The sequence below is a fragment of the Panthera uncia genome (genome assembly GCF_023721935.1).
Source record: "Panthera uncia isolate 11264 chromosome A1 unlocalized genomic scaffold, Puncia_PCG_1.0 HiC_scaffold_17, whole genome shotgun sequence".
Lineage (NCBI taxonomy): Eukaryota > Metazoa > Chordata > Mammalia > Carnivora > Felidae > Panthera > Panthera uncia.
The window spans coordinates 32861414-32876574 of NW_026057577.1; the positions used below are offsets into that span (position 1 = coordinate 32861414).

Consider the following 15161-nt stretch of genomic DNA (forward strand, 5'->3'; position numbering starts at 1 on the left):
TATTAAACTTACTGATATTTTACACTGAATACTTTGAGTGTGATTTGATATATTCACCTAATGTATTACTTGATATAGTGATGATTTCTCAATTATTTTTCACTTTTGAAACACCAGACAATGCTGTATATATAGTAATATTAAGTTCATAATTAACACAGTCTCGATAATAGCAGTCACCAAAATCCAGGAGATTCGTATTCCTAAACCCTAAAGTGACTACTCAATTGTTGTCAAACTCCTGACAACAAGTGTCTCAGGTAAAGATCCAGGTGAAACAAAGATTATTGCTTACTCATATTTTCCTGGCTATATACAGGGTTGATTGTTAGGCAGTGAGTAGAGATTGTATGTTTCTCTCTCAAATATATTGGGGAAAATGCATAGATTTCCTTTCTCTCTGTTCTTGAGTTTCATTACATTTCTTCAAAGAATTTAATGAGTTCAGGGAGTTGCATCAGAAATTATTTTTGTATTAATGGTAGGAATGACAAGCAGTTCCTTTGTAATGTTGTACCAGTCAATACCTGTTTTTGCCTAAGGATGTATCCATACCAATTCTGGATAATCCAGCTTTGAAGTGGGTTGGGCAGAGCTGGGTTTCTTTCGCTGGTGTTATTAGTTTGTGTTGTGACCTAGTCACACATACCTTGAAAATTTAAACAGCACCAAGGAAACAGGTTAATTAATTAAGTTCCACAAATTCTAATTAAAGACAGGACACATGGCATTTATATCAAAATAGTTTTGTAGAAAAGCTACAAGAGTTCTTTCCATTTCCTACAACTTATTATCTAGAAAGATCATTCACCTAATATATTCTGCTTATAGAAAACACTCCCCCCCCCTTTTGCATGTGAAATGCCAAAATTAGCAATTACGAAGCCAATGAAATGTTCATAATCTTCAAAATGTTCTTTAAATAAATGTTTGGCAGAATCCATTTTTTTTTAAATTGTTATATTCTTTATAGAATTATCAGATTCCAATTTCAAGGGAGGTGAAATATTAAAAATTGCACAATCAAGATACACACAGTCCTTTGTTAGAGCTGTAAGAGAGGAGATGTGCCAGATCTTTTGCTTTGAGCCAACCTAAGTCATATAGACTTTCTCTGGGTCAAGGGGCATTTGCCATACAAACTTCACCAAATGCCTTTCTTCTGGTGATCTTTGATCATAGGATTACTTGAAGCTTGAGTATTTTAAAACCCCTCTTCATTGACAAAGGAGATAGACGGATAGAGATAACAGAAGTAGAGACAGATCCTTAGGGTGGGGTGGGGGTGGGGGGATACCTCTGCCACCCCCACCCAGCCCCCGCCTTAGTTAGCTTGTTTTGCATCACCAAGAACTGACAAGAATTAGTTTAGTTGGCGGGACCCAGGGGCAGGTGGAAGACTCCTGAAGGAAGAGTAACTAAAATGGGGCTTTAAGTTTGGCACTTTGCTAAGCGCCTTCTGTTAGCTAGCTAATGTATTCATAACAACAACGCGATGAGGGACGTACTCATATTAGCCCCATTTCACAGACGAACGAACGAACTGAAAGGCACACAGATTAAACACCAAACGCTCATAGGTCACACAGCAAATAAGTGGCGGCACCAGTACTGGAAACTGCTCCAGAGCATACACTGTTAACCACCGCTTTCAGCCCTATGGTCTGATTCCCCCGAGGTGTTAGCGGCCTTCCCACCGTCCTTCGTGGGACAGTTCCCAGTACTGAGGCATGGCGCTGTCCAGCCCTCAGGCCCGCCGCCTTCCTCCAGCAAGAGAACGCGGCCCCGCGGGGCCATCCCGCCGGTAGGTTGCAGAACCGCCGCGCCCAGCCACGTCCCGGCACGCGGGCGGGCCGAGTCGCCCCGGGGCGGCCATCCGAAGCAGCCCCCCTGGTGCCCTCAGCTCCAGGCGCTGGGCTCCTCCACTCGGAAAGGCTGGAGGCGCCAAGCAGGAACCGCCCTGCCCCCTCGCGTGTCCCAGCCCCCTACCCCCTCCCAAAGAGCAGGCGGCAGATAGGTTACACAATCTCACCTGTCCCAGAGGTGGCGACCGCTCTAGTGACTGACGCTCCGCTCCTCCAACCAGAGACTGTGAGGAAGGTGGGGACTAGATGAGACTGATTGCTTCATTCCTCCAATCCCCGTGCAGCAACTCTCCGGCCGCAGTCTCGGCGTCTGGCGGAGAGCGACAGGTGGGAGCTTGGTAACCTCTGTGCCTCTTGCATCCTTAACGTTTAAGCCTCACCAAGCTCAGGGTGAATTCTACTCCAAATCTCACTAATTCTTGCGGGTCGTCACCTCAGCCGTCATTTTAATCAGAAGTGGAAATTCCCCAACCCTTTCCCGTCACCTCAGACGGGGGCGGGATGAATGGTACTATTGCCTTCCAATTGTACCACGCGACGTCCTGTGACAAAGTGATCGACACTTTATGGCGCCAATGAAGCCTCCCCTTGTCAGGGGTCACTATGACTGACCACAAGGCCAACTAATCCACTTTAAGGTCGTGACGCGATGGTTACAGAGGTTGACCAATAGATGTAGAAAAAGACCGGAAGTCGGCGCGTGGGGACTGGGAGGCGGGTGTTCGCAACCGCCTAGGCCTGCGCGGGTCAACGCAGCTTGGGGGCCGCGAGCCAGCAAGCGGCGCGTGACGAAGAGCCTGAGCGACGGGTCACCTTGTCCAATGATCTGCAGCCGCTGGGGAACTGCAGCCAGTGGCGAGTGTGAGGGGCGGGAGGCAGCAGGTTAGGCAGTGAGAAGTTAGTGGCGCTGCTGGGACGGGGGGAAGGAGAAGCTTCTTCCTCCTGCTGTTCCTCTCGTTCCCGGGATCGGCGGCGGCGGTGGCTGCGGGTGACTCGGCAGCGTCTCCGGCTCCGCGTGCGAACCATGCTGACCGATGGCGGAGGCGGCGGCACCTCCTTTGAGGAGGACCTGGACTCGGTGGCTCCGCGATCCGCCCCAGCCGGGGCCTCGGAGCCGCCTCCGCCGGGAGGGGTCGGGCTGGGGATTCGCACCGTGAGACTCTTTGGGGAGGCCGGGCCCGCGCCTGGAGTCGGTGGCGGCGGCAGCGGTGCGGCCGGAGGGGACGCGGCGCTGGATTTCAAGTTGGCGGCGGCGGTGCTGAGGACCGGGGGTGGAGGTGGTGCCTCTGGCAGCGACGAGGACGAGGTGTCCGAGGTACGCTTCCAGGACCCCCGTCTCCCATACAGTGTGAGGCATGAATTCTCTTTGGGCCAGCATAGGGTCGGAGCCACCTTCTCGCTCCCCCGGCGTTCTTTGACAGCGATCGGCTCCATGGCGGCAGTGGCAGCGGTGCGGGCCTAGTGCGCCCTCAGCTTACTCTTCAGCCGGCGGCTCGAGCCGGACCGGTTCCCGTCACCATCCGTAGACCCACAATGGGGAGTCCTTTGGTCTCCAAGCTTCGCGCGGGAACAAGGACTCCTCTGGCTACCTCCCGCCCACCCCGCTTTGGAGATGGGGGGGCGGGGTCTTGCCAGAGTCCCTGCCCTTGGTACTGAGAGAGAGAGAGAGAGAGAGAGCGAGAGAGAGAGAGAGAGAGAGAGAGAGAGAGAGAGAGACACAGAGGGAGAGACAGACCGAAAAACCGAGTTTGCTAGCTGCAAGACCATTTCCATTATATGCCCGTGCCCAAAGTTGAGTTGTCTGACATTTATTTGCCTTGTGCCTTACCTGTGTATGTAAGAAAACTTAATTTCCTTTTTTACTTTGAAACTGGTTAGTATGAAGAAGCTCTCTGCTTTTACTCTGAAAAAGCACGTGAGCCTTTCACCTGGGACCTTTTGTGAAGTTATGCAGGAAAAGGAAATTCCAGTGCATCTTTGAGCTTCGGAATAGTTGGGTAGATGAAGTCTGTAGGTTTTTAGGCTTGGGGAAGGTGAAACCCTGGACACCTTTTGCAGAGATTAATGATTAGATCCTTCATTTCTTTTAACTCTTAACTGTGTGTTTTTAGGTCTGAGCAACATGGGATGCAAGGCATCATTATCTTTTGGGCTTTAGGGAAAAAGGAGATATTTTATGTTTGTACTTTTTTCTCTTGACCATGACTTGGATATAGTACTGTTCCTTTATGGCTATTGTTCTAAGTGCTCAAGAGTATTGTTTTGGTTCTAAGGTGCCTGGTTCATTCCCCTATGACCAATTATTTTAACCTCTGATCTTGGTGTTAAAGTACAGAGATTTCTCTGTGTACAACTATCCTGGCTGTTGTATTTGAGAGGAATAAGAAACTATTTGTGAGTTGCTGAATACAGTTAGTGTATTGTCTTACCATTCTACCATTGTCTTACCATGCTTGAACAGGGATTCATTTAGATTTAAAACCTTAGTACATTTTCATTCCAACATTTTGCTATGGAAAAAAGCGTGTGGGATGTAAGGGAGCTAGACCCTTGAATGTCCATATCTTTGAATTTCACTGTAAGTAACTTCTAAGCCAAAGTGGGACAGAATTTTATTTGAGTAGGCAATTATGGGGAGAGTCTCTGGAGCACCTCCACTCTTGTACTTATGGAAGGCTTTCTTTTATCCTTTCAATGGAAATTGATGACTAGGAACCTAAAACACATGTACTTTTTACCTAGGAAATAAGTGGGAATTTCTTTAGACTCTAAACATTAGAGGTTTGTTTTGTTTGTTTGTTTTTTTAACTTGTTAAACTGAAAAGGTTTGCTTTGGTCTAAATGTGATGTCCTTGATTTTCTGGACCATTTTCACATAATCATCATAAGTGAGATAAAAGATCACTAATTCACATAAATAATATTTTTACATAAATAGTATTTTTTTACATAAATATATCTGGGAAATGAGCTTTTGTAGTAACCATTTCTGTAAGGCTTGCACACACACACACACACACACACACACACACACACACACACCCACACCCACTCTCAGTCTCTCTTTGTGTCTCTACCTTACTGTATTTCATTTGGAGTCTCCCTACCATGCGATTAAAGCTGTGGGCAGAATCCACAGCTCTTTGGTTTTTTGATGTTTATTATGGAACTTATATATTCATGATTCTTTTACCCATTTAGGCTAATGGTAGAAGAACTTATTTTCCTGTTACTTAACTGTTCTGTGCCTAAGAAAAATTTAGGTATTTAAGTGTATATGGGTGAGTCTCATTTTGTGTCTAGGATACCCAGAGACTTTACCAAGGTCTAAGATGATGGTCAGTGTGTATATCTTTCTTAACCTGTGGGGAAAGGAAATTTCGTTTCTACGTCTTTTTTCTCCCATACCATATAAAGAAGAAATTCCTGGAGTATCTAGTCTCTCCTGTACAGTGTGTGTGGTAGACTACAATCTCTGTGGGAGTGAAATGAAATATCTTCTCCCATATTATTGCCTTTAAATTCCTGGTAGGAAGAGACCATAATGTTCTTCAAAAAACACTCACCCAATTGGCATTTTATGAATAATCCTAAAATCTTTTTTTTCACCTTCCCTAGATGTTTTAGAACCAAGTATTTAGAATCTAGACATCCAGAGAGATAACAAGTTATTTTACAGTTTGAGAGTAAACTTTGTCGTGTTCCCCCAATAGGGCAGGACTTGGTGAGAAATAAGTAAGAAATGTGGAGGCTTAGTGTATTTGCTTGAGAATAAGTCGAAGTTCTATACATTTTGTGTACAGAGGCATAGATACTCCAAGGGCCTTTTTTTAAATTCATTATTAGAGCCAATAGATTTGAAAAAACAGGCTGTTTTTCCTTGCTGGCTAAGTCAAAAAACCTAGTTGCCGGAAGGAGCTTGAGTCTTTTTGTAAAATTTTTATTAGAATGGTACCACCTTAGAGAATACCACCATTTGGGATCTTTGGTTCTTGTTTTAAACACTCGTGGAGTGCCTGGTAGCTCAATTGGTTAAGCATCCGACTTTGACTCAGGTCACGATCTCGCAGGTTCGTGAGTTCGAGCCCTGTGTGCAGCACTGTGCTGACAGCTCAGAGCCTGGAGCCTGCTTCAGAGTCTTTGTCTCCCTCTCTCTCTGCCCAGTACCCACCCCCCATCAATTCTCCATCTCTCTCTGTCTCTCAAAAATGAATAAATGTTAAAAAAAATTTTTTTAGGGGCATCTGAGTGGCTCAGTCACTTAAACATCCAACTCTTGATTTCGGCTCAGGTCATGATCTCAAAGTTCATGAGTTTGAGCCCCACATAGGGCTCTGTGCTGGCAATGTGGAGCCTGCTTGGGATTCTCTCTCTCTTGTCTCTCTCTCTCTCTGTCCCTACCCTGCTTGCTCTCTCTTTCAAAATAAATAAATAAAATTTAAAAAAAAAATTAAACATTAGTAAATACCTGTTTTGTATTTCTTCAGGCATAGCAAGCATGTTCCTTAGCTGCCCAAGGCCTTGAATAGAAATTGGAACTTGCGTTGGATGCTATTAAATGTACCCATTGTTCAGAATAGAGGTCAGGTTGGAAAAAAAATTTAATATTTATGTATTTTGAGAGGAAGAGTACAAGCAGGGGAGGGGCAGAGAGAGAGAGGGAGAGAGAATCCCAAGCAGGCTCCAAATTGTCAGCGCAGAGCCCAACTCAGGGCTCGAACCCATAAACTGTGAGATCATGACCTGAACTGAAATTAAGAGTCAGATGCTTAACTGATTGAGCCACCCAGGAGCCTCTATAGTGTTTTGATTTTTTTTAAGTAAAAAGAAGAAAATTCCTAAAGAAAAGACTCTTGTAAGATTTATGACTTTTAATTTTCTCTCATAAGGATGTGTGCATATACTGTATATATTTTTAAGTTATAAAAATCATATAGTCTCCTGGTGAAAAATTCAGCAGTATAGGTAGAAGATATAACGTGCAAAGTAAAAGTCATTCTCATCCCCACTGACCCTTCAAATTGCATTTTTCAGTGACAACCAGTATTAAAATTTTTCTTTCAGAAATTTTCTAAGCCTATATAAGCCTATGTATGTGTGTGCATTTCTTCATATATACACACTGTAGAAACAAATATCCAGTTAGAAAGCATAGCTTGATATCATATTGAGGCTTTTTTCTTATCTTGAGGCAGGTGCCATATTTACAGTTATGCAAAAGCACACTAAAACTGTATACAGCAATTTATAGCAAAAGCTTTGTAGGGAATTTTTTTCCTGAAAATTATTTTTAGAGGCAAAAGTATAGGCATACGGAATTTCCATTTTGATTTTCTCTAGTTGGAGAAGAGATGTGTCATTTCCTTTGGAGTTTCTTATCATTTATAATCTAGAGCAAGATTTCTCAACAGTAACCTATTGATATTTTAGTCCAGATAATTCTTATTGTGAGGGGCCATCCTGGGTATTAGCAACATACCTTTACCCACTAGATGCCAGTAGAACCCATCCAGTTGTGACAGCCATAAATGTCTGCAGACATTGCTAAAAGTCTCCTGGGGACAAAATCACCCCTGGCTGAGAACCACTGGTCTAGGGGCCACTCTTATCGACAGGGATGGCAATTTTGTCATGAATACTCTGTATTCAAACTTTAGGTAAACAAGGTGAGTCAGTACTTTTAGTAGCATCTCAAGGCTTATGCTCATAATCTGGACAAGAGAGAAATTGAAAAGTAGTGAAAGGTTTAATGCTGTAAATTTTCTGTAGTAAATTTATCATTTGGGGGAAATTTCACTTAAAATACTGTATTACTGTTTAAAAATTTATTCTTAAAAATTAATTTCTAAAAAATCTTTATGGGGACTTTATTCAAGGTAGGAGGGGCTTTATTCCATAAATTATTAATATTAGTGATAAAATATGAAATATAAGTTAAAAATATTTTTAATGTTTATTTATTTTGAGAGAGAGGGAGACAGATCTTAAGTGGGGGAGGGACAGAGAGAGAGGGAGACACAGAATCTGAAGCAGGCTCCAGGCTCTGAGCTGTCAGCACAGAGCCCAATATGGGGCTCGAATTCACAAACTGTGAGATCATGACCTGAGCAGAAGTCAGATGCTCAACCAGCTGAGCCACCCAGGTGCCCCTAGGAAATATAACTTTGTATTCTAGTGAGCAAATTTTGGAGAGGTAGGAAATGTTTACATAAGGCAAAGTTATATGTTATCACTGTAACAATTTGTTACATTGCATGAGTATCAACCTTGCACAAGTTTCATTCTATAAAGCCTTAAGGCTTTACATACAAAATGAAGTGTTGATAAACATGATTATATGAATGGTGGGCCAAACCAGAGTTGATTGGATTTGGGCAGAGCAAAACCTTATTGTGAAGTGTGAAGGATGTAGGGGTTTTCTTTTGGCTGTCATTTAGTACATTACATTAGGTGATTACATGCATACAGTTTATGAGTCACAGTGACATAAAGGAAAATACAGTGAAAAGTCTTGATCTAACTCCTGCTCCCAAGTATCCTGCCCTCTGCACTTTGAATGTCTTTTTTTTTCCTTTCAGAATTTCTTTATGGAAATACAAACATGTATTTTATTTTCCCTATTGTGATACAAAAGATAACATACTCTTCATGTGAGATTTGTAAGTGGTAAATTTGAGAAGCAATTTAGACTTAAAAAAATTTTTTTTTTAACCTTCATTTTTTGAGAGACAGAGAGAGAGCACAGCAGGGGGAGGGGCAGAGACAGAATCCGAAATAGGCTCCAGGCTCTGAGCTGTCAGCACAGAGCCCAACGCGGGGCTCAAACTCATGGACCGTGAGATCAGGGCCTGAACCAGAGTTACTTAACCGACTGAGCTACCCAGGTGCCCCTAGACTTTTTAATCTAATCAGAGTGATAAAATATTTTAAGAATGAAGTGTTGGAAATGAGTTTAAGCACATTCCTTTTTGAGTCTGGTAGTGATCTGATAATGTACTAGATGACCTCTGAAAATCATTTCTGGTCTTCTGATTTAGTGATAGGTAAGATAAATAAAATATTTTGCTTTAAAGAAAGCAAAGCAGTTTTTTTATAAAGTATTAGTCTTGAATTGGCAAGTAAAAGAAAAAAAATGAGAAGTCTACCATTTTTTGTTTTTGTTTTTGCTTTTTGCCTAATTTACCTTCCTAGAGAACCAAAGGTATAAGAAATTCTTTTTTTTTTTTTTACCAATTATAAATTAACAATTTCAGTATATCTATTTTTTTGAACCTTATTGTTTTCAGTTTTTCTCTCTTGTTGCTTGTCTGCAAAGTCATAGAATCTTGGTGATAATCCTGTCTCATCTCATTTTTAGGTAACTGCTACCATTTATTGAATGCATATTATATGCCAGTACCAAACTAGATACTTTCGTTATTTTATTTAATCATTTCAACACCCCTTTGAGGTAGATATCTGCATTTTTATAGATGAATAAATGTAGGCTCAGAGAAATGATGAATCCATAAAACAAACAAACAAAAAAAATGGTTAAAATGTTTCATAGCTAGTAAATGGTCAAGCTAGGATTTATTTTTTTAATAGTTTTTTTTAATGTTTTTATTTATTTTTGAGACAGAGAGAGACAGAGCATGAGCAGGGGAGGGGCAGAGAGGGAGGGAGACACAGAATCCGAAGCATCCAGCTCTGTCAGCACAGAGCCTGACACGGGGCTTGAACTCACGGACTGTGAGTTCATGACCTGAGCCATAGTCAGATGCTTAACCAACTGAGCTACCCATGCGCCCCAGCTAAGATTTAAATCTAGAACTCATGCTATTATTTTGCTTCTTCAGATTAAGAAATAGGCAGTTTTGGGTTACAACATGCTTTTTCTCCAATAAATGCTTACTTAGTCCCTATAGAAGTTATTGTTTATCTAAAGTGAAATGAGAAAAGTAAGGATAGCGTAGTGAGTTTCTCGTAAAGGTACTTTTTCCTACTTTTTTTATATTTTGAGAAAATGCACTTCTTACTGTTACAAAATGAATTTTTAAAATATCCATATTTGACCAACTATCACATTAGAAACTTCGTGTTGGGACTCTGGGTAAAGCCTGACAGGTCTGGAAACAGTTGAGTTAGTGACTTGTCCAGGATCACACAGCTAATTCATAGTTGAATAGGTTATATGACTCCCGTTCTAGTTATCTTACTTGTCCTGCTCTTTCTTTTCTAATGGATTGTACCAATGAATTTAATTAGTTGCTTAAGACATGCCTATCTCAAACTAGCACATAAACCATAGTTGGCCTTGTTGGAAAAGTTTTATATTATTTAATGAAATTGGTGACTGCCGTATAGATCATTATATTAAAAAAGGCTATTAAAAGTACACCACTGTGGTGCCTGGGTGGCTCAGTTGGTTAAGTGTCTGACTTCGGCCTAGGTCATGATCTTGCTGTTCCTGATTTTGAGCCCTGTCAGCTGTGCTGACAGCTCAGAGCCTGGAGCCTGTTTCATATTCTGTGTGTCTCCCTGTCTCTCTCTGTCCCTCCTCTGCTCATACTCTCTCTCTCAAAAATAAACATTAAAAAAAAATTTTTTTAAAGTACACCACTTGAGTATAGGAGGAGCACTATTCTAAGGTAATTTTGTAATTGAATTTATTTGAAAAGTTCAGGCCTTCTCATTATTCATCTTAAAATAATTAAATAAATATTAAAACTACTGATATGGAAAGGCATATACCCAACTTTGCACCTTTGTCAATTTGGGAAACATTGGCTTTGTATATTGTTACACTCTAATTAATTTGTAGAAATTAAAACCGGTATGCTATTCTATTGGTAGTTAATGGCAGTGTGTAGTTCCTGTGAATGAAGATCATTTGCCTTATGATGATTGACTGGTTTACCTTTCTTCTGGCCAACTTTACCTAAACGAGAAAGAAAGTAAAGTTATATACGTATATATACGTATATATATATATATGGCTGTATTTTATTTGCTAGACTGAAATTTAGCAACTGTTTGTCAAAGAACACATTTCATCTTTACCCTTTTTTTTTTTTTAATGTTTATTTTATTTTTGAGAAAGAGAGAGTGCAAGCAGGGGAGAGGCAGAGAGAGAGTGAGACAGAGGATCTGAACCAGGCTCTATGCTAACAGCAGAGAGCCTGATGCGGGGCTCAAACTCACAGCGAGATCATGACTTGAGTCGCCGTTGGATGCTTAACTGACTGAGCCACCCAGGCATCCCTGATCTTAATCCTTTACATATATTTCTATTCTCCTAAAAATTTTTCCCTTAGTGGATATTTGCGGTAGTAGAGTGTTTTTGTTTTGTATTCTTTTATTTTGTTTTGTTTAAAGTAGATACCCAGCGTGTCCTGGCTGTTTGATTCACCTGCAATAGTGTGCAGTTTTGAAAAGACAAAGGCAAGTGTACCCCCAGGGATTAGCTCTAAGAACCAAAGAATTGTACAGGAGAGCAGTTTATTAAGTTGTCAAGGTAAATTTGATTTAACTGTTTGTATGAGGACAGTTAGATCGAGAACACTCTTTTTGTTTTTGTTTTTGTTTTTGTTTTGTGTGTGGTAGAATATAAATAGACAACATTTACCATTTTAACCATTTTTTTTGTTTTAGTTGTGTTGGAATATACCTAACACAAAATTTACCGTTTTTGCCATTTTAAAGTGTACATTTTAGTGGCATTAAGTACATTCATGTTGTGAAACCATCAACAGCAGCCATCTCCAGAATGTTTTCATCTTCCCAAACTGAGATTCTGTATTCATCCCCATCTGCCCTTCCTCAGCCCCTACCAACCACAATTCTACTTTCTGTATAAATTTAACTACTCTAGGTACGTGAAGTAAGTGGAATCATACAGTATTTCTACTTTTTTTTTTTAATGCATGCTGGGGAGAGGGACAGAAGGGAGGAGAGAGAGAGACAGAGACAGAGAGAGAGAGAGAGAGAGAGAGAGAGAGAGAGAGAGAGAGAGAGAATCTTAAGCAGGCCCCATGCTCAGTGGGGAGCCGGATGTGGGGCTCAATCCCATGACCCTAGGATCATGACCTGAGCTGAAACCAAGAGTCAGTCGCTCAACTGACCGTGTCACTCAGGCACCCCACAGTATTTCTACTTTTGTGGCTGGCTTATTTCACTGAGCATTATGCGTTCGGGTTTCATCCATGTTGTAGCACACGTCAGAATTTCATTCCTTTTAAAGGCTGAAAACCATACCATTGTATGTATATACCACCTTTTTTTATCCATTCATCTGTTGATGGACACTTGGATTGCTTTTACCTTTTGGCTGTTAAGAATATGCTGCTGTGAGGGGTGCCTGAATGACTCAGTTGGCTAAGCATCTGACTCCTGATCTCGGATCAGGTCATGATCCCACAGTTCATAGGACCAAACCTCACATCGGGCTCTGCACTGACAGCATGGAGCCTGCTTAGGATTCTCTCTCTCCCTCTCTCTCTGCCCCTCTCCCAACTTTGCACATGTGTGTGCACACACACTTGCTCTCTTTCTCTCTCTCAATAAATAAACTTGGAAAAAAAAAAAAAAGAGGGGTGCCTGGGTGGCTCAGTCAGTTTAAGTGTCTGACTTTGGCGCAGGCCATGATCTCATGGTTTGTGAGTTTGAGCCCCAGGTTGGCCTCTGCTGACAGCTCAGAGCCTGGAGCCTCTTCGAAATCTGTGTCTCCGTCTCTCTCTGCCCCTTCCCACTCATGCTGTTTCTCTCTCTCAAATATAAACAAACATTAAACATTTTTTAAAAAATAAAAAAGAAGAATATGCTGCTGTGAACATGGTTTACAAATACCTGTTCAAGTCCCTGCTTTCACTTCTTCTGGGTATATACCTGGTAGTGGGATTGCAGGATCATTTAGTAATTCTATTTTTAATTTTTTGAGGAATCACCATACTGTTTTCCAAAACACCTATACTATTTCACATTCCCGTCAGAATTGCACAAGGGTTCCACTTTTCACACATTCTAGCCCATACTTTCTATTTTGTTTTTGATAATGGCCATCCTAATGGGTGTGAAGTGGTATCTCATTGTGGTTTTAATTTGCATTTCTCTAATGATTCCTGATGTTAAGCATCTTTATGTGCCTTTGGCCATTTGTATATCTTTGGAGAAGTGTCTTTTCAAATCTTTTCCCCATTTTTAATTGGGTTGTTTTTTCATTGTTTAATTGTAGATGTTCTTTGTGTATTAGTCCTTTATCATTTATCTAATTTGCACCTATTTTTTTCCATCCCATGAGTTGCCTTTTTACTCTGTTGGTAGTGTCCTTTTGTGCCTAAACATTTTGAATTTTGATGAAGTCCAATTTACTTATTTTTTTCTTTTGTTTGTGTGTTTGGTGTCGTATCCATGAAGTTGTTGCCAAATCCGGTGTTATGAAGATTTTCTCCAATGTTTTCTTATAAGAATTTTATAGTTTTAGCTCTTACATTTAGGTCTTAGATCTATCTTGAATTAATTTTTGTTTACAATGTAAGGTCGGGGCCCTACTCCGTTCTTTTTTGCATGTAGGTATCCATTTTTTTCAGCACCATTATTTAAAAGACATCTCCCCCATTGAATGGTCTTGGCATCCTGTTGAAAATCAATTGGCCATATATTGGAGGGTTTATTTCTGGCCTGTCCTGTTACATTGGTCTGTTTTATGCCAGTATCACACTGTTTTGATTATTGTAACTTTTGTAGTAAGTTTTGAAATCAGGCAATGTTGGTCCTCCAAATTTGTGCTTTTTCAAGATTGTTCTGGCTATTCAGGGTCCCTTGAGATTCCACAAGAATTTTAGGATGAGCCTTTGTATTTCTGCAAAAATTGCCCTTGGGCTTTTGATAGGGATTGCACTGAGTCTGTAGATTACTTTTTGAGTGGGAAGGAGTTTTAGGTTTTTTTGTTTGTTATGTTTTAATTTTTTTAACATTTATTTATTTTTGAGACGGAGAGAGAAAGAACACAAGCAAGGGAGGGGCAAAGAGAGAGAGAGAGACACAGAATCCGAAGCAGGCTGCAGGCTCTGAGCTGTCAACACAGAGCCTGACTTGGGGCTCTGCCTCACAAACTGCAAGATCATGACCTGAGCCGAAATCGGAGGCCTGACTAAGCCACCCAGGGACCCTTGAGTGAGAACACTTTGATGCAAATCTTATGTAATTTTTTTTTATCAGATTAGATATAGCAAATACAATGCACTTTGTAACACTTATCTCAATATGGTATTAAAGCTAGATAAATGAACCTGTAGTATTTTCTTTAATGATGTGGAATTGAAAAAAATTTCACATGTGCTTTTTATGATATCTGAGTCAGAAAATAAAGGTTTGGCCACATCAGTTGATACTTCGAGAGGTACACTTTGGAAGGGCTTTCAGCTCTTATCAGTTTCTAATTAATTTTTTTCTGTTTATTTTTCTTCTGCTACATCTGTACATTTTTATTTTTGCCTTTTAAAAATTGTACAGTCACTAAATTCAGCAACATATGTGAAACAAAATATCATTATTAAAGAGCAATCCCAAAAGGGGAAATAATCCAATTATATTGGATACATTATCTTTGTTACTTTTTATTTTGATATAATTTCAAATTTACTAGAAAGTTGCAACAATAGTACAGAGAACTCCTCCTCCCATATATTCTTTTTTTTTTTTTTAATTTTTTTTAACGGTTTTTTAATTTATTTTTGAGACAGAGAGAGACAGAGCATGAACAGGGGAGGGTCAGCGAGAGGGAGACACAGAATCTGAAACAGGCTCCAGGCTCTGAGCTGTCAGCACAGAGCCCAACGTGGGGCTCGAACTCACAGACCGCGAGATCATGACCTGAGCCGAAGTCAGCCGCCCAACTGACTGAGCCACCCAGGCGCCCCTCCTCCCATATATTCTTTACCCAGACCCACCAGTTGTGTCCATATTGTCCTATTCTCTCTCTCTATGTAAACAAATAAGCAAATAATTTATTTTCTGAATCATTTGAAAATAGGTTGCACGCATCATGCTTCTTTACCCTTAAATTCTTCAGTGTACATTCCCTAAATATTCTCTTACCTAACCACAGTGCGTTTATCAAAATAAGGAATAATAAGTTTCTGAAGTACTTTTCAAATTCTAATTCCTAAAGTTTTAAAAATTGAAATATAATCCAATATCATAGGATCACTTTATGTACAATGCAGTGGTTTTTAATATATTCACAAAGTTGTACAACTATGATCATTATCTATTTGAAAGAATTTTCATCACCCTCCCAAACATCTCCATGAGCAG

At 40.6% G+C, this 15161-nt stretch overlaps 1 protein-coding gene across 4 annotated transcripts in view; it reads left to right on the forward strand.

The window, feature by feature from the left end:
• The first annotated feature begins 2667 nt into the window (after window positions 1-2667).
• Window positions 2668-15161, forward strand: part of ANKHD1 (ankyrin repeat and KH domain containing 1) — a 130937-nt gene continuing 118443 nt past the window's right edge. For 3 of the 4 annotated variants that reach the window (XM_049649371.1, XM_049649373.1, XM_049649372.1), the window contains exon 1: window positions 2671-3180. In XM_049649371.1, the coding sequence (XP_049505328.1) occupies window positions 2890-3180 (291 nt within the window). In that variant the 5' untranslated portion in view covers window positions 2671-2889. Of the gene's footprint in view, window positions 3181-15161 lie in introns of all 4 variants that reach the window. The other variant, XM_049649374.1, reaches the window with a different exon arrangement.